The sequence below is a fragment of the Eleginops maclovinus genome, chromosome 3 (genome assembly GCF_036324505.1).
Source record: "Eleginops maclovinus isolate JMC-PN-2008 ecotype Puerto Natales chromosome 3, JC_Emac_rtc_rv5, whole genome shotgun sequence".
In the NCBI taxonomy this organism is placed as follows: domain Eukaryota; kingdom Metazoa; phylum Chordata; class Actinopteri; order Perciformes; family Eleginopidae; genus Eleginops; species Eleginops maclovinus.
In genome coordinates, this window is record NC_086351.1 from 11,116,989 (window position 1) to 11,139,482 (window position 22,494).

At 41.1% G+C, this 22,494-nt stretch overlaps 3 protein-coding genes across 9 annotated transcripts in view; all 3 read left to right on the forward strand.

Annotated features, from left to right (window-relative positions):
• The first annotated feature begins 94 nt into the window (after positions 1-94).
• On the forward strand, positions 95-1,226 carry lenep (lens epithelial protein). Of its 3 annotated transcripts, none has more exons than XM_063879363.1 (2): positions 95-813; positions 1,000-1,195. In XM_063879363.1, exon 1 carries the CDS (start codon positions 490-492, stop codon positions 682-684), a length of 195 nt encoding a protein of 64 aa, XP_063735433.1. In that variant the 5' UTR covers positions 95-489; the 3' UTR covers positions 685-813; positions 1,000-1,195. The 3 variants fall into 3 exon arrangements, with proteins under 3 accessions (XP_063735433.1, XP_063735434.1, XP_063735435.1); XM_063879364.1 differs by having other exon boundaries at positions 95-742; positions 1,000-1,176; XM_063879365.1 differs by having other exon boundaries at positions 354-809; positions 1,000-1,226.
• A 337-nt stretch (positions 1,227-1,563) lies between these two features.
• pbxip1b (pre-B-cell leukemia homeobox interacting protein 1b) lies at positions 1,564-13,807 on the forward strand. 5 transcript variants are annotated; one of them, XM_063879350.1, is made up of 11 exons: positions 1,564-1,791; positions 3,865-3,941; positions 4,735-4,810; positions 5,055-5,128; positions 6,677-7,088; positions 9,041-9,286; positions 9,437-9,460; positions 9,936-9,988; positions 10,279-10,392; positions 10,746-10,980; positions 11,109-13,807. In XM_063879350.1, exons 2-11 carry the CDS (start codon positions 3,891-3,893, stop codon positions 12,626-12,628), a joined length of 2,805 nt encoding a protein of 934 aa, XP_063735420.1. In that variant the 5' UTR covers positions 1,564-1,791; positions 3,865-3,890; the 3' UTR covers positions 12,629-13,807. The 5 variants fall into 5 exon arrangements, with proteins under 5 accessions (XP_063735420.1, XP_063735421.1, XP_063735423.1 ...); XM_063879351.1 differs by having other exon boundaries at positions 11,112-13,807; XM_063879353.1 differs by having other exon boundaries at positions 10,746-10,836.
• Positions 13,808-17,908: 4,101 nt separating this feature from the next.
• The window catches only part of si:ch211-105c13.3 (uncharacterized protein LOC325758 homolog), a 5,861-nt gene continuing 1,275 nt past the window's right edge, over positions 17,909-22,494 (forward strand). The window contains exon 1 of the mRNA XM_063880239.1: positions 17,909-18,076. The gene's annotated coding sequence lies outside the window, so the exon portion shown is untranslated. The remainder of the gene's footprint in view (positions 18,077-22,494) is intronic.

Here is a 22,494-nt window from a genome sequence, read left to right on the forward strand (position 1 = left end):
AAGTACACCAAACATCCTTGGAAAATAAAACAACAAAGCAGACACTGCTGGAAGGTATGATCGCCTGTCACATACAGTACTGTCCTGAACAAAGAGTGGGAGTTGTGTTGGAGCTACTGGAACCCTCTTGTTTGTGAACAGATGAGCCTCTAACAGTAGGTGGCTGATTCAGGGATTATTAGAGCGCAGGGAAAGTGCGTGGGGTCCTATACAACAGAAAGGAATAGTGTGGAGCATAGGTAAACAAGGCAAATCAATCAGCGGATGTTTGAAAGCAGAGAACAGTCACGAAAAAGCAGGATGTGAATGGAGTCAGCCTGCAGTTTGTATAGGAGGTTATAAGTAGAGGAGTTAACTGTGCCAGGAATACGAAACAGACTTCAGCTGTTGCACTGGCACAGTCTGATTCGACTTGTCAGACATCACCTCCTATTTCTTCTCGTCAGCTGGCCTCTTTGTTGCCTCTGCTTTGTTTTCCTCTCCGGAGCCATGCATCCCCAGCGTCCTCTTCCTCAGGCCATGCCCTCCTCCTCTCTGGGACAGCATCTGCGGGACATGGCCATGGGTCTGGGAAGAGGCAAGAACTTCTTGGGAGGAAACGTCGCCTACGGTTTTATCCAGTCGGTTAAAGAATGCCTCTATTTCCTGCTCTGCTGCTGGTGCATCAAAGAGATCCTGGACTAAGAGAGTTGATCAATTGGTTAAACATTGATTTTCACTTTATTCCGACGGCTCCTTCAGTGTAATTTCCACCACCTACTATTTTATTGAGAATGGAGTGTTTGATCAGCAGTTCTGGCAAAGCATTGGCAAGTATGAGTTTTGTCTCATATGACAACATACTAGAAAACTTAGCTAATTCTGTCTAATTGGATTATAATGCAAATGTTGTAGGGTACTGTTAAAGTGAGGATCTCAATTTTAGAAAGCAGCCATTTCTATGGGGAATAGTTTTGTAAAATAGTTTGTTTTGAAACATTTTTATCTCTGTTTTTTCAGTGGTTGTAGGATGCTCTTCTTGGGTTCCAGGAAACACTTTCACATTTTCAGAAGCTTCAAATACTCACTGAAAGACTGGGTCAGAGTCCTGAGTTCAACCTTGCTGATCTGACTTCTTGAGGAATGGCAGCCCTGGTGTTCACTGTACAACACAAACTGGTGTGCAATGAATAAAGGAACTGATGAATAGAAAAAAGATAACCGTTATGTCTGCATGTTTTTTCATTTTGTTTTGGTTAATATTTTAGTTTACTTGTACGGCTAAAGAATATGTATATATATGTGTGTGTAGTATTATTGTTTAGGTGTCCACCTTTAATGTGAATTAGACCAAGTTTGCCAAATAGTGTGTCTTTATGGAGGTCCAATTAATGAATTATGTATTGGAACGAAAACATGACACAGTTTACAAGTTGTCTTGAAGGATATTGTAACCAAAAACCTGAATAACCTGAATCAACCCAAGTCTATGGACTACCAGCATCTAATGCCTTGGACTGATGGCTTTAACGCATGCAAGATGATGTATGTTTTACATTCCCTCCGTCACCTGTGTGTGTCAATCAACCTGGAATATTTCCCAGTGAAACACATTGACGCCGCATGCCATTGGTCGAGCTGGACGGAGAGGGGCGGGTCCAGAGGCAACGCCGTCTGCGATTGGAAGAGGGGCTCAATCTTGCAAGTTTATGAGGCACTTTCTAAGTTCGCAGGTTGGATGGGAAGACTCAGAATTGTCTGCTGCTCTATCTGTGACAGACTGTGGGAACTGAAGTAAAGCGACAAACTACGGTAAGAACAAACCTACACTTTGATCTTACCTACAAGTGTTTTTATTTCAAAGCAACAGCGTCTGTTGTATGATCTTCCATTGCGTCGCTAACGTAGTTTCACTCACTTTTTCCTGGTTACTCGGTTGACAGTTAAAGTGGAAAGTTGTGTAATGCAATGTTATCTATTTCTTTGCTTTAGACCTTTAATGTTTAAGCCTGCTTTCGATAGTCTTCTCTGGGTTTTTTCAAAAGTGATACATTTTGTTTATCTCAGTTTTAAGTTTTATTTTTCTTTGTGCTCATCGCAATATGACGTTTCCTGTCACAGGCATCACGCCCCTTCAGTAAAGCGATCTCAATAACTGAGCTACATTGTAATTCTATGGTGCTGTGTGTGAGCCGCTGTAAACATGCTGGTCATTTGGCATTTACTGACAGCCTAACATTGTTTTACTAATGGCCTTCCCTCTGGTTTATTCTTTTGACCTTTTTTGGTAATTTACCCTGCTGAGACTGAGATGGGGAGATTTGGCCTACAGGCTACATTTGCCTGATTCAAGGAGACACATAAAGTAAACTAAGAGCAGATCACGGTTTGAAATAGTATTAATACATTGAGATCAGGCAGGCTGTCAAGGAGCCTATCTTTAAATATGACTGCTATGAAAATGTGATGTAACCCAGCCTCTCAAACAGCTTAACAGGTTATATTTGTGAGTAAAACCAGAGTACAGAGCAAAGAAAAGTATATGTTTCTCTGTTGAAAGCATAAAATGTGTGGGGCAGTTAAAATAAGTATGTTATTTCTTTCCTGAGAATACATTTCTGCCTGTACTTTGTTCCTTATGCCCATTTTCTACATGTTCTGTCTCCACTCACTCTTATGGTAGCTATATTTAGCCAGGATCTATTTAAGCCATTCCACTATATGCCTCACAATGCTCCTGGGGCCCTAGGCTAGATTCAGTAGACTTCTCTTGGGAGGCACTCGATTAGGAGACCTAAATTGCGGAGCTGGGAGAGAATTGAATTTGGGGAGTGAAGTGTGTCATTACCCAGACAATGTTGTGTTAATGTAAGCGGTTAGCTCTTTCTGCTTTCCCTGACAAAAGCCAGACTACGCATGATGTGTATTTCTGTTATGTTCTCCTCTGCTGTTTTGAGAGGAAAAGGCTTCATACGACTGTAAAACCTGACATTTGTATCTGAACAGGAGGTGAAATTGAAATGTCAGTCTGTTTCTGCTCGAGTGATCTGGATCCTGAAGGTGTTGTGTTAGTCAGGCACATTACTGTTGACAGAGATTCAGGGAAACAGCAATGTATGTTTAACTTACAGTAAATTGTGTCGGCTAATTCCACATAGGAAAAGGACGTATATCCATTATACAGTTGAAATTTACCGGTTTGTAGATGTATATCTACAGACCAGTGGCTTTCAAATTGAAACTCTCATTCTGCTGTCTGTGTCTCAAGACTGGTGCCGGCCTTAGTTACCCGTAACCTGTGCCAAAACATTTCCCAAGCTAGTCAAAAGCTAGGGTGACCAAAAGGCCCACACCACACACAAACTACTAATGGAGGACTCAATGTCCTCAAGGAACTGGACTTCCTGCACACTGACACACACACACACACACACACACACACACACACACACACACACACACACACACACACACACACACACACACACACACACACAGGGTAATATGTTACAGTAGCTCCTTTATTGTCAGAATGGGTGAGGCTGAATAGAAAAGGCATTTATTCAAATCTAGATTGTGGGTAAACAGAAGATGTAAATATCCTTTAGCTGCAGTACTCACACTGTCACCATTATTGTGGGCTAGAGTAAAAAGTAAAGCACCTGCTCAATGGGGCTGTTGGCTGTCGCTACAGTAACAAGTGAATTTCTGAATTTCTTGGCCATAATTGAACATTTTTGGATTAGCATTGTTGTAAAATCACACAGCCAGCTTGATGTACAATGCACGATGTATAAAGACATAAAGGAGTACATATTTCATTTGTCTTATGCTCAGTGAACTTCTATAGTGTAATCTGTTTTGTTTGTTCCTCTCGTGTTGCAGGAGACAGACAAAGCCTTTGGGGGGCCATGTCTGGTGTCAGCAGTGCTAACAACAGCTGGACTATCCTCGCTCCTGAGGTATCACCACTCCTTAAAGTTTAGGAAGTCACTTTGCATGACCTCATTGAAAAATCATTATTTTTATTGAAAAAAACCTCCTTGTCCTAATTGATTTTATTTTGGGTCACCTGGATATGAGGTAGATTACTGTAAGAAGACATAAGGAGTGCAAACTGCCTCGAAAGAAATACGTCACTTCTAATGAATTATTTGATTATTAATTAGTAACCCTCTGTGACTTTGAGTTCTCCAAGCATGCCTCCATGGTAAACGAAGAGTGGAGACATCTTTCATGCACTGAATTAAATGGCGCTGAGTTTAAAACCCAGGAAAACTATAGAAGTTCAGTCCCCAACAAAACTAGTGCAATTTTTTTTTAAAACGTATTAATTAAGATACATCCACGTAAACTATCTCACTCCTATGCAGGTGGGCTACTTGTCCGTGTGAGTCCATAGTATTTTAAATGGCTAGGTATTAGCACAAATGCATGTGTTTGAGAAGAAGGGAGCATTTCATACAGCTAGATAAATGAAACTTGGATCATACTGCATGATATGTGAGAGTTTGTCAACTGAATATATATATAAACATATTTTCTTTTTTAAAATTTGATTTATTTATCATAAAAGGGTGCTAAAAATGTTTTCTTTAGGAAAAGTGTTGGTGGAGTGTTTCCTTAAGAGACACTGACCTGAGGCTAGTCACACACACACACACACACACACACACACACACACACACACACACACACACACACACACACACACACTCATTGTTTGTTTCCCTTTTGACTGTTTGCTTGTCCTAGGAGACTGTTGCTGAAACCCTGAGGCCTTTGGCAGAGGGGACAGAGCACCATGAAGAGGGCCTTGCCACTGCAGCAGGTGATTATCAAAATACATTGAGGATAGTTAGATTGTGTATCACTCAGTAAATATATCTCGAACACAAAGACCTGTTACAAGATCTAGTCTATTATTTTTACTTATTAGTGTACATTACCACTGCTCTTAATTTTTTCCTCCACACACTCCCAAGTAAGCGTTGCTACATTTAGAATAGTCACATTTGAAATATGTTTAACGGCCGCTCTTGAAGTCTTCTGTCTTGTTTCTGTGTTTGATGCAGCGAGTCCGGGGGAGAGCCATCCTGCAGACAGTGCAGAGTCATCGGAGGAGCTCCCTGAGGAGGGCCACCACATGGTGAGACAGCACACGTCATTTTCTATTGTGTTTTTATTAATCATTTAAAAACTAACGTACAAGTATTTGTGTGTAAATTAAAGACGTGTGAACAAAATGCTGAAATGCACCAACATGTCACATCACCCTATTTCTTATACAGTATATGTTTTCATTTAAAGCAATAGCTCGAAGTTTTGTAAATGACTCTTATGGACTGTCTGTCAGAGAGTTAGATAGAAAATCTAAACTATTTTAATTTCTGTCCATGATGATTTGGCTACAGCCAACAGCCGACTAGCTTAGCTTTGTATAAAGACTGGAAAAGTTGGCTTGGCTCAGTTTGAAGCAAGCATTATCCTCCTGGACCATTGTGGACTATTTATTGGCCAGGACAGTTAATTTCCTGAAGGCTTCACTGGTTGCTTAGCAACTGGTTCTATCCAAAAAAATAGTCCAGCACAAAATTGTTGTTTTTACCAAAATTGATTCTTTTACACCTTTTTTTTCCTAGTTATTAAACAAAGTATTTATTTGTATTTTGTATTTGTTCTACGATTTCAATATTGGTACAGACAATGTATGAGTCTGACTAACAAACAAAAGCGGGAAGCCAGAAAGCATAGCTTATACAGAAAATAGCACTTCCTTTAGTCATCCAGTTGCAGGATCTGTAAATAATGCACACAATAACAAAATGCTATACACATACATTACACATTCCAGGGTGAAAAAAAAGAAAAAAGTCCATGTTTAGATAACAAGACGGTTATATTTCTCATCCTATTTCTGTATAAACTATATATTTTTATTATTATTATTATTATTATGATCAAATATCCATATCATTTTTTTAAATTTTAACCAAAAGCACACAGTGACCAAACACGAAACACAAATAAAATGCTTCTAGGTAAATCCATTATTTTGGTTAGTTTGAGTAATCTGCTAATAAAATATTTCTGAATCTTGTTTTTATTTATTTGTATTATTTTTGTATAAAGAACAAATAACACTTTTAGGTAGTTTTACTTTCCAACAGAGTCAGGATATCCACCCCTGTTTTCAGTCTATGATCTAAACCAGGGGTTGTGCAAACTTTTTTCACGGGGGCCACATACAGAAACATGTACGAAGGGCTGGGCCCCTCACTAGAGGTGGATATATTGCCTCATAAGTTAAGTTATAAGTTAGCAAAATCAATCACATGTAGGTACATTAAGAAAAAGCAGCTTTCATCTCAGCTCTTTAAGTGAGTGGGCTTATTAACACATGACTACTAGTATGTAATATATGTGTACATAAATATTACAGAAGTAAAATATAAAACAAGCACAAGTTTCATTTGTGGGCCAGATTTCATTATACCTTTTGAATTTGCTGAGGGCCGATTCAAAACACCCCTGGCCTAAACTAAGCCAACTGGCTTCACATTCACCATACTGTTACAAAAGTAATATTAAACTCTTCATGTCGCATGTCTTGTTCTATTGAATTAGTCACCTTGCTTGAGTTCAAACCTCACCGTGCAATACCTTAAGGAGTTTACTGACCTGATTCTTGTACCAGCTATCAGAAGACAAAGCGGCAGAGCTAAGTGAAGACACAGGGACAGAGGAACACACCTCCGTACCAACCGCCGACACTGATGCCCCCCCTCCCAGCTCTCTGGAAGTATCCGACAGCGTTGTCCCTGGCAGTGATGAACTCAGCCAGTCAGAGGGCCTCCCTGAGGGCCCGGCAGAGACCAGCCCTGACCCGGACTCATTTTCTGACTCCTACACCCACATATCCCCCTCCCCTGATGAGCCCCCAGCCTCACTGCTGAGCACAGAGACTCTGGGAGGGGTGGAGTTCACACAGGAAGTGGAGAGGCTCGTACAGGAAGAAGCGCTGCATTCGCTGAACGGGGAAGAGATACAATATGAAGGGGAGGAGTCAGAGCTTTTCGCCAGAACAGCCGACTTAGGGAAACAGGCAGGTATGATCACCAAGACTTTAGTCATGTTATTATTAAATTCAGTTCATCCCAGAACAAAAAAGAAATACAACTTATGTTTCCTCTTACATGAAGTGATACTTGTCACTAGATTGTTTTGGTGTGTTACTCAGTGTTGGGAGATATCTCTCGAAATATAATGGAACTACATAGAAAAACACATTTCAAACACCTAACCTAAACAGGCTCGTGCTAACTCGTTGGAATGTGTAGTTTGGTGGAAAGAAAATAGTTCCTACGTAAAACTGCGCACAAATTATCCATAACTTCGCAGCCCTTGATGCATCAATAAAAGCCAGTTAGAAGTATGACCCGGAATGCTAACTCCTTGAACTTCCAGAGAACATCCGCTTCTAGTGACACTCTGAAATACTAATTCTTTCCCAGAACAATCAGAGAGTGGAACATGTTACCACAAGAAGCTGTCATCGCAGGGTCCGTGGACAGCTTCCGGCAAATTTTAATAGACATTTATTGGGGAATATTTATCCCCCACTGGGCAAGGTACCTCTGGGTTTTGCTCAGTATTAATCCAGAGCCAGACAACAAGGTCTGTGGTTTATCTTGGGAAGCTATTTTATGATTAGACGAAAGAGAAAAATGTATTTGTTTTTGTGCTCTGAGGACCAAAGCAGAGCGCCATCTACTTCCATTATAATAAAGAGAATGCAGACCTCTTTACAACTGTTGTCTCCAACCTTCAGCATCTCACACCGAAACAATCTAGATTAATAAATAGCACTGCAGGTAAGAGGAAAACAAATATTTCTTGATTGTGGGATCCATTTAATATTCTATTACCTCAGCCTCTTTAGCATTTGTATGTTCTATAAGGATGATCACCTGGTATGCCTGTATCCTTTCCTTTTTATTTTTTGGTCATTAAGCCGGATGTACTATTTGTGTTTGAAGTGTACTTGGTGGACCAGCTGGTTTTGGAATTGCTCAGTATCTGGGCCAGGAGGTTGTCTGCAGAGGCTCTGTTTGGTACGAGGCAGGCGGCATGATGTGACAGTAACTCGTGGCTGCATGACACCCTGCAGAAGTTAATTGGCTTCAGAGGGACTGGGACCTCTAAAGTTGTTTGCAGTGTGGCGCTTTTTTGGTCTGCAGCTATTTTTCACGCTACGGCATTAAAACAATGAGTCTTCTTTTGCTCTGTTGTGCATTTCTGTTGTTACACTTTTGGTTTACCAACCAGAGTTCAGCGTCATGGAGTTATTTACAGAGTCCTTTAATGGTCCCATTGCTCTCTTTACAAAAAATTGTGATGGGAGTAGTTTGGAAAGTTTCCGTAGCAGAAGTTCGAAAATGAGCCATTTGAATTACTTTCTGGGCGGGCATTTATTCAACATTTAAGTCTTATTTATGCAAATGAAAAGAAAATAAGGAATGGCAAAGCATCAGATTAACCAGCGTTCCATGCACAGCAGAGCCAATAAAGAAGCGGGTCTTATCTCCCAGCTGGAGTAAACTGCAGTTTCAGACGGTTTACAGCGCTATAGCTGCTGTGCTATCTAACATCAACTTTGTAATTGCAACAGTTTAAATACAAGAAAAAAAATGTACATAGACACACACACACACACACACATTGAATTAGTAGCTGTTTCATGCTGGTAACCATTCATGCTGCACAATTAATCTGAAGTTGCTCTGAATGGAAATATGCACTAGTGCCATTCAGGCGAAATGTGTTTATAAACATCAACATATCTTCTATAAAAATCTCCCCATGATCATTTTAGCATATTTAACAAAGACAATGTGGTAAATGTTTTCAAAAGTGTCATTCTCCCTAATATCGCGATCATATTGCAATTACAGTTTCAGTTGAAATAATCGCAATTATTTATTGTTTTGCAGCTCAAGTACACGTAGAATACATTAAACCTCTGCAAAGTACAACAGCCTTTCATACTCTCCCCTTCCAGACTCCCCTGGGGATTCCGGGGTGGGTGAGGAGAGAACTGAGAAGACGGGAGAAGAGCCAGGGCCAGAGGTGAGGAGGAGGAGGTCTCTCTTGGCAGCTCTGGAGCGCGTTGGACGGGCGGACGAAGAAGAGGAAGTCGAGGAAGAGTTTCAGCTGCCACAGCGGGAGGAGGACAGCGGGTTCTCTGTGAACAAGTGCATACTGGGTGCTCTCATTCTGGTGGGCCTTGGCACCATCTTTTTGTCAGGTAGGATTCCCCTAATGAATATTTGCGCAGGTAAACATCTGTGAACATTGGATGACTTGTAACATGTGAAAAGGAAGTGAGACAGAGGAAAAATACTTGGAGTAAAGTAAACAAAGAGTGCTCTGAGACTGAGGTGTATTGTATCTGCAGGTGTCTTCATGGACCTGGATGAGGGTAGGTTATATGTGTAGAGTATGTGTGTGAGTCAGTGCTGTCTTAGCCTCTGCATGTGTTTGTGTTTGAATGTGCATGCAGAATATTTTTAATCTAAATCTAAAAAGCTGTTATAAAGCAACTTTCAAAAGCACTGCATGCAGACGTGTGAGCAAAAGTGAGAATGATTTTCGCTGATATTTAATGAAAAACATATGCTGCATCACCAGAAATGTAAACCAATAATTATGAGTTTGAACATCATATTGTTTGAAGTGCAATGCCCATTTTGTACGTTTTTGTTAACTGTTCCTATATGATCACTGTAAAAGCTTTGAAGGAAAATAGAGCATAAGGCAAAAGTGTGAACAAAATTGTTTTATTTTATTGTTGTTTTGGAAGTTGGCATTTTCCATCACGTGCACATTTTTTGCTTGTTTTTTTAGACAGTGTGTTTATTCACATGAACAATAAGCTTTGCATAATTCATTTCCAGAGAGCGATTATGGCACAATGGAGCTGAAAGATGCAGAAGTACCAGGAAAGCAGGTCAGTCTGACGTCCAATTTGAATTATTGTCCTTCTTTATTCAGTCTGTGTTTTTTAGAACTGTTATTTATTATAAATACCCTGTGTGTCCCTAGTTTACAGTACAATGAGCACTACCCCATGCATTTTTAGTGTGATATGCTCAGCAAGAGACCACTCGCAACATTACTCCACTACTACCAACTGTACAACTCTGCACTAATGTTCCCTCACTTCTCGACGTCTGTTTTGCAATCCTGATCTGAGAAGTGTAAAATCTTTTTGTTGTGATGTGTGTCTTTTGTTGACAGGAGTGGCTTAGTCTAGAGGTTCCTCCTCCCCCAGTAGATGCTGACAGCACAGAGCTACTAAATAAATTAGACGAAGGGAACCAGAAGATTTCTGTGCTACAAGCCCAACTTCAGGTGTGACTCCATTCTGTCTCTTACCTAATTTTGTGTGTGTGTGTGTGTGTGTGTGTGTGTGTGTGTGTGTGTGTGTGTGTGTGTGTGTGTGTGTGTGTGTGTGTGTGTGTGTGTGTGTGTGTGTGTGTGTGTGTGTGTGTGTGTGTGTGTGTGTGTGTGTGTGTGTGTGTGTGTGTGTGTGTGTGTGTGTGTGTGTGTGTGTGTGTGTGTGTGTGTGTGTGTGTGTGTGTGTGTGTGTGTGTGTGTGTGTGTGTGTGTGTGTGTGTGTACATGAATGTGTTTCATGCTTATACATGTCACTGAGTTTGTTATAGTCTCACAGGACCCTCTTTTCCCTCCCTTTTTTTTATCAGGAACAGGGAGAAGAGCTAAAAGTAGCCAAGGGACAAGCAGCAGAGGGAGCAAAGGAGCGGCTGCGGAGGGAGGGGCTGGAGGAGGAAAACAGTAGGTTGAAGAAAGAGATGGCATCTCTCCCTGTGCTTCAGAAAGAGAACGAGAGGATGAAGAGAGAGCTGGAGTCTGTCCCTGCCCTACACAAAGAGCTAGAAACTCTGAGATCCACTGTGACTGAATTAAAAATCCCCTCAGGTACAAGGATGATAGTTATCAGACAGCTAGGGAAAGTGCAGTATGGTTCTTCCCATTTCCTCCTTTCTGTTTATTTAATTGACATATCTCGTTTTTGCAGTTGAAGTGACTTTCTGTTTTTCTTTCAGCAGCCAGCGAAGCAGCACCAGCTCCAGCACCAGCTCCAGCTCCAGCTCCAGATCCTGTGAAGCTCACCACACCACCCTCTAGTGGCCAGCCAGAGGAGAGCACACAGGAAGCAGCTGGATCCACAGAGAGACAGCCCACAAAGCCATTGGAGGAGAAGAAAAAAGATGTGAAGAAAGATAAAAGTGACATAGGCGAGAATAAGGAGTGGAAAGAGAAATCTGAATGGAAGGAAGGAAAGAATGAGCGGAAAGATGGGGGGAAAACAGAATGGAAAAAGGGAAAACATGAGCAAGGAAAGTTTGAAAAGGAGAAAGATAAGCAAGGTAAGGTAAAGAAAGCCAGTGATGAGACACAACCATGGAAGGAGAAAGACTGGAAGAAAGAAAAGTCCAGCAGAGGTGATGAAGGGAAACCATGGAAGGATAGGGCAGAGAAGAAAGAGGGGAAAGGAAAGAGTGAGGGGAAAGGAAAGAGGGAGGAGAAAGACTGGAACAAAGCAAAGCATGAGAAAGTGAAGGAGGGTAAACAGTGGAGCGGTAAGGAAGAGAAGGATTGGAAGGTAGGAAAAGACCGTGGAGAGAAGAACAAGGGCAAGGAGGAATGGAAGAAGGGAGGGAAAGATGGCTACAAGGAAAGTACCAAAGGGAAATGGGAGAAAGAAGATCGGAAAGACAAAGGAGGGAAGAAAGAGTGGATAAAAAAGGAAAGTGACTGGAAAGGAAAGAACAGCAAAGATCATAGCAAAGGAAAGGGTGAAAAGAAACAGTGGGAAGAGAGGAAACATCCAGAGAGGAAGGGGAAGGATGAGAGGAAACAGTGGAACAATGGTAAAGATGAGAAGGAGGGGAAGAGGAAAGATGAGGGGAAACAGTGGGAAAAGAAGGAAGAACCGTGGAAGAGAGGAGGTGAGAAAGACAGAAAACACACCGGAGATCGGAAAAAGGACGGATCCAGCCCCCAGAAACGCAAATCTAACGATCATAAAAACCACAAGGAAGAGCCTCTATGGGCAGACAGGAAGCCTCCTCACACCTACAGCCGGCCCTCCCTGGATCAGCCCGAGTACTGGGCGCAGCAGACAGACCGCCTCCAGCAAAATCCCAAACCAACGCAGCAGTGCAACTCACTGGAGACCTGCGCTCAGGCGGAGGGGCTGCTGCCTGTCCCCCTGGCCCAGTTCGAGGCCATCCTCCAAACGTACCTATCCAAAGCAGAGGAGGCCGGAGTGGCTGCTTCCAAAACAGATGAGCTCAAAAAGCTAGCCGCCAAATTTTTCAAGGAGGGATTCTTCGTCCACGAGCAGACGAGCTTCGCAGAGTTCGCCGAGGATTTGGAAGATATTTTGGAAGACATGGTAGAAGGGGATGACGAGGCGGACGAAGAGGACAGTGACCTAGAGGATGAAATGGAGGAGTTCGGCAAAGAAGTCCTACAAAAGTTTGCAGCACCCGTGGCTGTGGAGAAAGAGGGGAGAGCCAAAGGAGAGGGGAGGAAGGAGAGCGCACGAGGACGCGGCTGATGGCGGGATTGATGGATCTGTCGAAAGTAGCTTAAGAGCGGTCATGACGGATGAGAGGTTATTCAAAGGGAACATTTTATATTGGACCACAAACGCTTACCAGTATACATTTATCATCCTGTCTGCGCGTTTACAGGACATTTACCCTCTGTTGTCCAAGGAGTTCAACTTATTATTCAATTTCACTGTTTCTGGAAGTTTTGTATTTCACATTAGTCCTTTACAATGCCGAATGAGAGTGCATTTACCTGATGTTTTTGGGATGGACTTAGGATAGAAGATAAGAGGCGAGTGTAGCTTAATGCAAACATCACGTAGCCTCCGCGTGCTCTTTGTTCACACTTCTCTTTTATTTGTGGCTGAGCACCTGCAGCTCATGTTGAATATCTGTCGGGGTGGAACTTATTTCTGCACACTGTGCTACTCCTTCACTTTGCATAGGGGGAAATAAAACCTGTTGGATTAGCAGCGATATTACTCCTCGTTGACTCTCATAAAGCTGCTGTAAAGTCTTATTCACACACCACACCTCCTGCTCTGCACTGATGTACTGTTCACTGAGCCTACAGTCGGCCCTCTTTGTTTTAATGCTTTAGCTTTGCACTTAATATTAGATTATATTCTAACCATCAGAAAGGGTGGCATGAACTGCTGAAGAGGTTAGTGAATATTTAATGTCTGTATTAATTTTAGTTTTGATTGTTTGTACATATTGCATTAAATATGTGTTTTAAGGACTATGCAGAATGACATAGTTAACTTATTGATACAGATTGGTATCATATAGATTCAAATATCTTTGGTTGGCACATAAGATATCAACATGTTGAGCTTTTTTTTTCAGGTACAGAACTTGTGTTGTGCACTAAAGCTCTTTAATTATTGTTTTATTGTGAATTTAGCTTTTCTTGATAAGGTTGTAGCACTGAGGTTGTGGGGCATAGTTTCCCAAAAAAGCATTTAGTACTTGCTATCTGTTTACACGCTAACTTATTAAATGTTTTGAAATGAAAGGTCTAAAGCCACATAGAGATGTTTATCTTGGGAGGATGCAGAACCACATGCTGTGTGGGCTTTGTGGCAGCATAGAGAACTTTGTATGTTAGGATGTTTTTTATTTGGCCTTGGTACTGTTGCAAGAGCAGAATAATAAATTGGTGCATCCCTGGGATTAAATAACTGTTTCGTCATTTTTATTTCACTCACCCGTTAAGGTTTACTATAACATCTGCATTTTGAATTAGACACATTGATTTCAGGTCCTAGTCTGAATTTGATTTCCAAGTCCTCTTGATTCTGCAAATTTGGAAAGAAGGTGAGATGTTTTGTTGATAATTAATAAGTAAATTGTTGTTGCACCAATTGTCCCACCTATTTCTTTTAACACCCAGTGGGATCTGTAATAAGCTGTTTGCTGACAGATCAATGAAACATGACTGATATTGTTCCACTGCTGATGAATCATCTCCTTTCTCCTTGGTTTGCCTTTCCAAGACTAACGGTAACTTCTCCTCGGGGGATTTTTTTTTGGCAGTTTCCTACTTTTTATATTCCCTGTATCCAGATGGGTGGAGTGGGATGTACTGGGCCCATGGTAGCAGAGGAAAGAAGAGTAAGAATTGAGACGGTAAGTTGACTACTCCATGTCATTCAGTCACATATCGTCAGTCACGCATTGTGCCATTTGGAGACAATAAACTGGAAACGGGACTGGTTTAAATGCTATACTTTTAATAAATACTATTTATAAGTACTGATCCAACTAATTGAGGAGCTGTTCCTCATAACGTCTTCAAACTGCTTTGCTTAACTTCAGCAGTTATGTCACACTATCACACAAACACTCAATCAAACTACTGTCTTTAAAAGAAAATACTAACTCCCATTCAGATTTACATTCCCTAATGCTCACTTCTCTGTAACGGATCACCAAGTAATAAAGCCTGTGAAAAGAGACCCATAAACCCTTTAGTGCTGCCACTGTATGGATAACTTCAAGGTCCTCGGAGTGTTCCCACACTGTTCTTATTCGCATGGAAGTTAAAGCAGAAAACAAATGCATCTCCTCTGAGGACCTACTGCTGGAGGAGTGAGTCTGGCAAGCTTTAAGGAATTCAGAAAGTATGGATTATGTTTTGAAATATTGACCAACAAGTCCTTAGATACAAATACAGGAATCGTTAGACAAGTAGCAGCAGCACCGGTGGAAAACCCTAAGTCATTTATTCTACAAGAGCAGCTGCACTCCTCGAGTGCCGAGGGAATGGAAGAGAAGAACGAAAGACTGCTGTTTCAGGTATACAAGGATGGGTATATGAGCTTGTGAGCGTGTGTGTTAGCAGCTGAGACAGGAAAACGAGGTGTGGGGATATTTGGATGATAAAGCCATTGTGTTTGTCAGTGCTAACTGCCTACCTAATATGCCAATTGTGCAAATCCTGACAGAGCTTTGGTTTAAATGATACCATTCCTCTGAAGTGAAACCCAAGTGCCCAATTCTCAAAAGTTTTTGCAACACAGAGTGTAATTATTTCTGATTTACTGCTTTCTTTTTGGCTATCTGCAGCTTTTTGCCCACAGATTCACACTGTAACAAAGCTGTGGAAAATGTGAGACTATTTTCTACACATTGGCAAAACTGAACTAAACATTAAGCTATTTTTGGTATGTTAAACGTGTCCTTACTCTGATTGTTAGTCCATCCTGAAGGAGGTGATTCATCCAGCAACCCATATCCTGCCATAGGCTAGTTACACACTGGGGTTGAATGGAAAAAGGTCAGCAGTCTTTTCTAAACATGGTTTGCATTTTGGAATGATAAGTGTTTAGAAATGTATTAATCTTCTTAACCTGGAGAAGTTTTCTAGAAAAGGCCCAGGAAGACTTGTGTCCTCACAACTTGCCCACAAAAATACCTGAGTTTATGAGCTTTGTGTTGCCAGTTTCTGATCCATCCCAACGTATGCTTAATCTGTATCATAAATTAAACATATTAAATGAATAGATTTTTATAATAACCAACCATATTTGTAATTTGTACCTTTCCTCAAATGATGGCCCAAAGATCAGACCAGACATTCTCTTGGCTTGTGATAGAGTCTGCTGTTGGTGTGCTGGTGTCCCAGTTTAAGACGTATCCCTGCACCAGTGGAGTCTAGATTTGTTGGTACAAATGTGCATTAATACAAGCCTGAAGAAGATTGTCTAACATTTGCAGAAAGTTGAAGTGTTTTAAGGAATCAATCCATCTTTTTAAGTAGTATGAGCATCCATTAAGGGCTGTTTATCTCAAGAAGGAACACGTGGGTTTGTGATTGAGAGTCAGAAATACCTAGGAAATCATTAAGTATTTAAAGACAGACAACAACTTGTTTTTTGTCTTTTTAAAGAGGATCACTTATCAAAACCATGTGACCGGCCTTATCTCTAGATTTTTGATAAGCTGCACTCGGCTTCCTGCTCTCAACACGAGAGCAATTTAAAGTTAAACTGATACAGAAATAATCAGGAACATTTTCTAAGTTTGTTCCAACTCTCTTTGTTCTCCAGTCAAACATAACTCCTCAGAGAGCTGAATCGTATTGAAATGGGTATCATCTGGATGCCACATTTGCCCTTCTTGCTGTGACCATATAATTAACTGTTAGTCATACTTGTGTTCAGAAGGCCATTTCTGTTCTTCTCTATGAAAATGCATGTGGTTTTACTCTACGTCTGAGTAGAACAAAAGTACTTAAAAGGAATATTTTTGTTATTTTCCCTCCTTCCTGGAGTAGTTCTATATCATGTTGGAACAGGATATTAGAAAATGAATGTGTCGCTGCACACTAACAATGAGCCTTTCATCGAAGAAAGAGTTGGCAACCTTCGGAGAATTCAGTTTCTCTCTAGCCTTGTGTATTTTGTGGTTGTGTTGTTGTGTTTAACCAGAGCACAACAGCATAAAGTAGCAGTTTTTGAGGCCAAACACAAACTACTGGGCTGCCCTTTCCAAGTGTGGAAAATTCCATGTGCTACCCTCGCATGGAGTGTTGGAATACTCCCTTTGGTCACTAGATGGCGACAGAGCTATTGATCCTAATGCCAAACCACCTCTGCTGACGATGCATGAATGATTTAACTGCTGTATGTGCCAGTGGTGTCAGCTTGCCTCTGTCTCATCGCGCCACACACACACAACCAATAATATCTCAGTCCACATTAGCTCTAACTACTACTTTTTTTTGTATTTGATGTAGTTGCTTCCTGTTTTCCTGCAGAATGCTGCTGACCCCAGCGCCATTGACCAGTTTATGAGTTCATTGGACAAGAACAATGATGGAGAGCTCAACTTCAAGGAGTCCTGGCAGCTGATTGGGCATCTCCTAAACAAGCATGGGAGGGTTCAGCCAATACTCTGTAACAGTTTCAGGCATGTAACTCACTCACTGCTCCTAGTACTAGGATGGGTTAAATGCAGAGGACCAATTTCCCTGTGTGTGCTCTGCTGTGTGCATGTATGTGATAATAAAGAGGGTTTCAGCCTCCGATTCTATCTATCTTGTCTGTATGCCACACAGTTAGAAAAAAAAAAAAAAAAATCAGCCAAATTGAAAACACCCTAAAGTCGAGTAGTCTGTGTTTATCTCTCCTGGTTCTCTCACCAGCAACTGCCCTCTGGCACACACTCTGACACACAAGTCACTGTTGAACAATTTGCAATATTAGCAAATACTAAAACCAGTCCTAGCTGTTCCCCAGACACTCACATTTTCTTGTGCTTACAGGTCTATAAGGGAGTTGCAGCATGGGAATTGTTGTCTGAAAAAAGTGTGCGCGCGTCTTGAGATCTTCATCATCTCCCTCTTGAACACACACAGAGTAATGGTGCTGGCAGGCTAGATTTTTGGTTTTAAGCTGAAAATAAAGTGTAAAGAAATGTTCCTTGCTACTCAGACCTTCCTTTTACAGTGTGTTTGAAAGTTTCCTTTCCACTGAACAGTGTATTTTCCTTCTTTTCCCCAGTGAGTAAAGTTTCAGGGTGTGGCATAAGTACATCTGTCTGTTGGGAAAGCTTTGAACACCCGCGCATTTAGCCATGAGTGCGCGCTTGTCACTACACGTTGAGAGAAAATGTGCCCAAAAAGTTTAAAAACAGCCATATAAAAAACTAAAAATATTAACCAAACCACATTACAAAGCCTTCTTCTGTTTTCTCAAACAACGGAAATGTTTGTTTAAAAAAGTTGGTGCAAAACGTCTGTGTTGCTTAAGCTGCGCCTCTTTTCACATTCCTTGTTTCCCAAGCACACGCCCTATGACAACGAAAAAAACGTTGGCTGGAGTGAACAGTTAAATCACGGAGAAGATATGTGTTAATCTAGCGCAGACTGAAGAGGAGGATCTGTGAGAAACAAGGAGCGCAGTTGCCAATAGTTTTTTCTTGCCTTTTGTTGTTCTGTCCAAACGGTGAGTCTGTTTTATTCTGATCATCAGTTTTGTGTCGTGTCTCTATGTAATTCATTGTGCTGTTTTTATAAGTTTAGGTTTTTCCTTCTGCTGTGTCATACATTTAGCATAATTAACGGGCGTCTCTATTGTCATTATCAAGCGTGGTGGCCACAGGCTATCGGGTTGTCCTTGGTAATTTAACCCCCATCCCTTTACACTTCCACAGTCACCCGAGTCTCGACTCACGTTTACTTATTTATTTGCGGTGTGTCAGTTCTTCCCTTGGCCTCTCTACAAATTGTCAGGATTATTTAGGGACAAATGTAAACTCGGGCAAGCCCCTGACATCTCGGTTACGCACGGTGCGCTGACCAGTTTTGGCATATGCGCAGAGGCTCTTTTCGCCCGGTTTAACAGCCATACTGTACCGACGGTCAGATTTGGTTCTTGTCAGTCTGAATTATTAACAATATGATAAGACTCCGGTAGCGAGAGTCGAATAACTTTGACCTGGTGAGACACGCAGGAGAAATGGCGACTTGGGGGATGACAGATAACTCATAGAGGAAGTGAGTCAATCACACCTAGCCCAGAGAAAACGAGCAGGGTGGAGCTGATCACTGGGACTTTCAATGCTCAGAAGCTCATGAGCTATCAAGGAGCAGTATAGTGGCCTGTGTGCTTTGTGAGCAGCCTGGTAAAAACTGACATATGAAGGATAGACTGACACTTTGTGGCGTCCTGCTTCTGGGGGCAGGAGGTCATGGCCTGGGCTGGGGGGCCAAATACCTGACATACTGATAAACTGGGTAGTAATTGTTGAGCCTTAAAGCTAGTGAGTGAACCATCCAACGTCTTTTAGTCCACAATGCTATATTTGTTTTCTCAGGGAGTCCTGTGTACATACACTTTAAAACATACTGTATTTGCAAGTAGTTTAATTTTCATATAGGACCTTCTGAACAACATGACATAATACATAGTACAAATATGTTTAAGACATATTTAAACACTGTACAATTAGGTATAAGACATATTTGTGAATATTTATTTATCATTGTATTCAAATCTCAATAGAAATGACCTCGGAGCACTGCATGCTTCACCTGGGAGAGAATGCAGCCTAAAAGTTGTAAAAAACATGACCAATGAGAGAAAGATGAAACAGAGTAAAACACGCTAAAATAAACAATAGAGATGACATTTAATGGTCTAGAACTCTGCCAAAAGATATCCATATTTATGTGTTGCATAATATTTTTAACATATTAACATGAAACTTTTAGTTACCGGCTAATGCAATGGTTTACAGTCTTCAGACCGGGATTGCTAAAGGGATAGCAATATATGTCTAAAGGATTGCAAGTAGATGTATCTTTATTCAGATGCTTTAATCCTTACTTGTTTATTTTATATTAATGTAATAAACTTAAAACTTTAGGCCTTGACAAATATTCAAAAGTAACAGGAAAATATCACGGTATCATAGATATATGCAACTGACAGTGGTTCGTATATAAAAAATTTAATATTCCAGGCCCCAAATCACATGAATCTGTGACCGTACTGTACATGTTTGTGGTGCAACATTCCAGTAAAATGCCAAAAATGATGAGTAAAGACAGCAAAAAAAATGCGCTGGGCCTCACACGAGCATTTATTACACTTGAGTCAAGATAATCTGAAGGCTCTGAATCTGAATGTAATGCATGCCGAGGCTGCAGGATTACCTCATCTGTTCTCAGCACACACTCCCTGTTAGGCCACCTCCTGTGCTTATCAGACAAACCCTACGACATGCACCTTTTGTAAGTCTGTGGCCCCGATGTCTCCGGTTCTGACTGAACACAACTTGGTTTCATGTTTATCTCATTAAACATTTGGAAAAAACGCTAATGGAGGGTGCCCTGTCAGGCATTTTGATATACAGCCTGTAAAGAATACAAACACACACAGACACCGGTCTGCCTGCTCCTTGCTCTCAATTCATCTTGTAGAGGGTGTTGGGACAATTATAGTAACCTATAAAATAATGATGAACAACAAGCTGGTGTGTGTGTGTGTGTGTGTGTGTGTGTGTGTGTGTGTGTGTGTGTGTGTGTGTGTGTGTGTGTGTGTGTGTGTGTGTGTGTGTGTGTGTTTGTGTGTGTGTGTGTGTGTGTGTGTGTGTGTGTGTGTGTGTGTGTGTGTGTGTGTGTGTGTGTGTGTGTGTGTGTGTGTGTGTTCTGGCATGCTAGGGAGTCATGAAACAGAATCCAGGGTGTGCGTCTGCTCTCACTCACCCAGTAATTAGGTTAATGCAACAGAACTCCTAATTGGTGTTGTCCCTCAGATATGTGCACGGGTGGGTGCACAATCCTAACATTGAAGTGTGACATCTGTGTCAGATAGGAGCTTCACCAGCTTCTACAGTTACTCCGACAACATCACCACAGGCCCCCACCATCATTACCCATCCTGCGGCCACCTGCTGCCTCCAGGTAGTTTCCGATACTCAGTGGAAACCCTGCAGGAAGGCCTCCCTCCCCACCGCTGCAATACTTATCAACTCTACTCAAGTATCTGCAACATCTATTCAGGCCCTCTTTATATTCTGTGAGCAGTTGCCTTAGAAATGTTGTTTGTTGAGACAACAGAAAGATAAATGGGAACAGAAACCTAAAGGGGCCCCTCTGCTGGCTAAACTTTATCTGGGTGTGTTAGGTTAACTGCCTTAATACCGTCTGAAGATAAAACATTATGTCTCAGTTTCATATAGCAAAATATAAGTACACAGTTATGTTCATAGTTTGCTGTTTTATAAACAAAATAATCAGCTGTCTTAATGTCATGCTATATAGATAGATATATGAGATACTTGTACTTTACTTGAGTATTTCTATGTTATGCTACTTTGTACTTCTACACCACTACAATTCAGAGGTAAATAGTGTACTTTTACTCCACTACATTTATTTAATACCTTTAGTTACTTTACAGATTTGGATTAGTGATGTGAATTATAATCAACCCTTAAATAAGACTTTAGTTACAGCTGGACTAAATTCACAAGAATTACCTGCAGTATGCAAAGTCATTAAAACCAGCTGCACCTTTACCAGCTGTGATAACACTTTAATGAATCAATCATTTTAATCAAAACATATCATATATATTAATCTGAAATGGGCCAATCTGCAGAATGCATTCTTTTACTTTTGGCACTTTTAGTATATTTTAATGCTAGTACCTTTGTACTCCTACTTAAGTAACATTTCGATTGCAGGACTTTTACTTGTAACAGAGTATTCCTACACTCTAGTACTTCAACTTTCACTGAAGTAAGATCTGAGTACTTCATCCACCTCTGCCAATACCATGCATACAGTATTAAATATCAATAGTGAACGTGAGATATTATTGTCAAACTGCAGCTGTTTCCTTCTTCAATCATACCTACCTGCTGTAAACAAAACACACAAAAGTATGTCGACAAATTTCCATAATACACTGTTTTTGCATTTAGTACACAATTGATTTGGTTGTTTTTCCATTTCATAACTAAATGTATTTGTATTTTGCTTTAAGTTTTTTATGGAGCTCTCTCATCACCTCCACATACATTTATATGTACTATACTGTTGCAGCTGTGAGTAGTTCCTCTATTTTCTTCTTGCATTGCATTGTGTGATAGCAGATCTTTTCACCTCAGACGTCTTAACTTAGACTATGTCATAGTAGCAAAAGCACAGGTGTTGCCAAGGACATTACCGATGGTTCTGTTCTATTCAAGTGTCCCGGTGAGCCGTGACATTGTAACAGAGAGCCCCCATGCACAATACTAGGAGCCTGAAACCAAAGCAGCTAAATGGAACAGGGCCATCATTAGGTTTATTATTTACACCTGTGCTTTTCCTACTGTGACATGTCGACACGTGTTTTGTGAAAAGGCCTAAAGTTAATCAACAAGCTCATTCAGGAAACAAGTGAATCCATGGTTTTAGTATGCAAATTGACCTTTGTCACTTTTCCATTGTGGTCCACCGTTTTCATACCAGATTTTAAATCCAATGAAAGCATACAAGTGTTTCCATGTAGTTTATGTCAAAGGTCAAACTAGGAATATGAAGTGAGTGGAAATACCAAACTTAAAACTGTTGGTCTCATGATCAGCTGACGGTTTAGCTTCACATGACTGATGTTTCAGGCTAGTTGCATGCTTTTGGTGCTGTGTTATGTTCATATTTGAGCACAGTATGCAGTGTATTCCTACATTGTGAGGGGAAGTGTGCAGCAGCAGCCAGGCAGCAGGCAGTAATCTGAAGCTGTGGCCTCACACTGGCTTCTAGAGATCAGATGTCCACCGTCAGAGATCACAGCTCCCATTGTGTTTACCTCAGATACTCCCCTCCTCTTCAACCTTCCATCACCCCTTCTCTCTCGCTCTGTTTACCTCA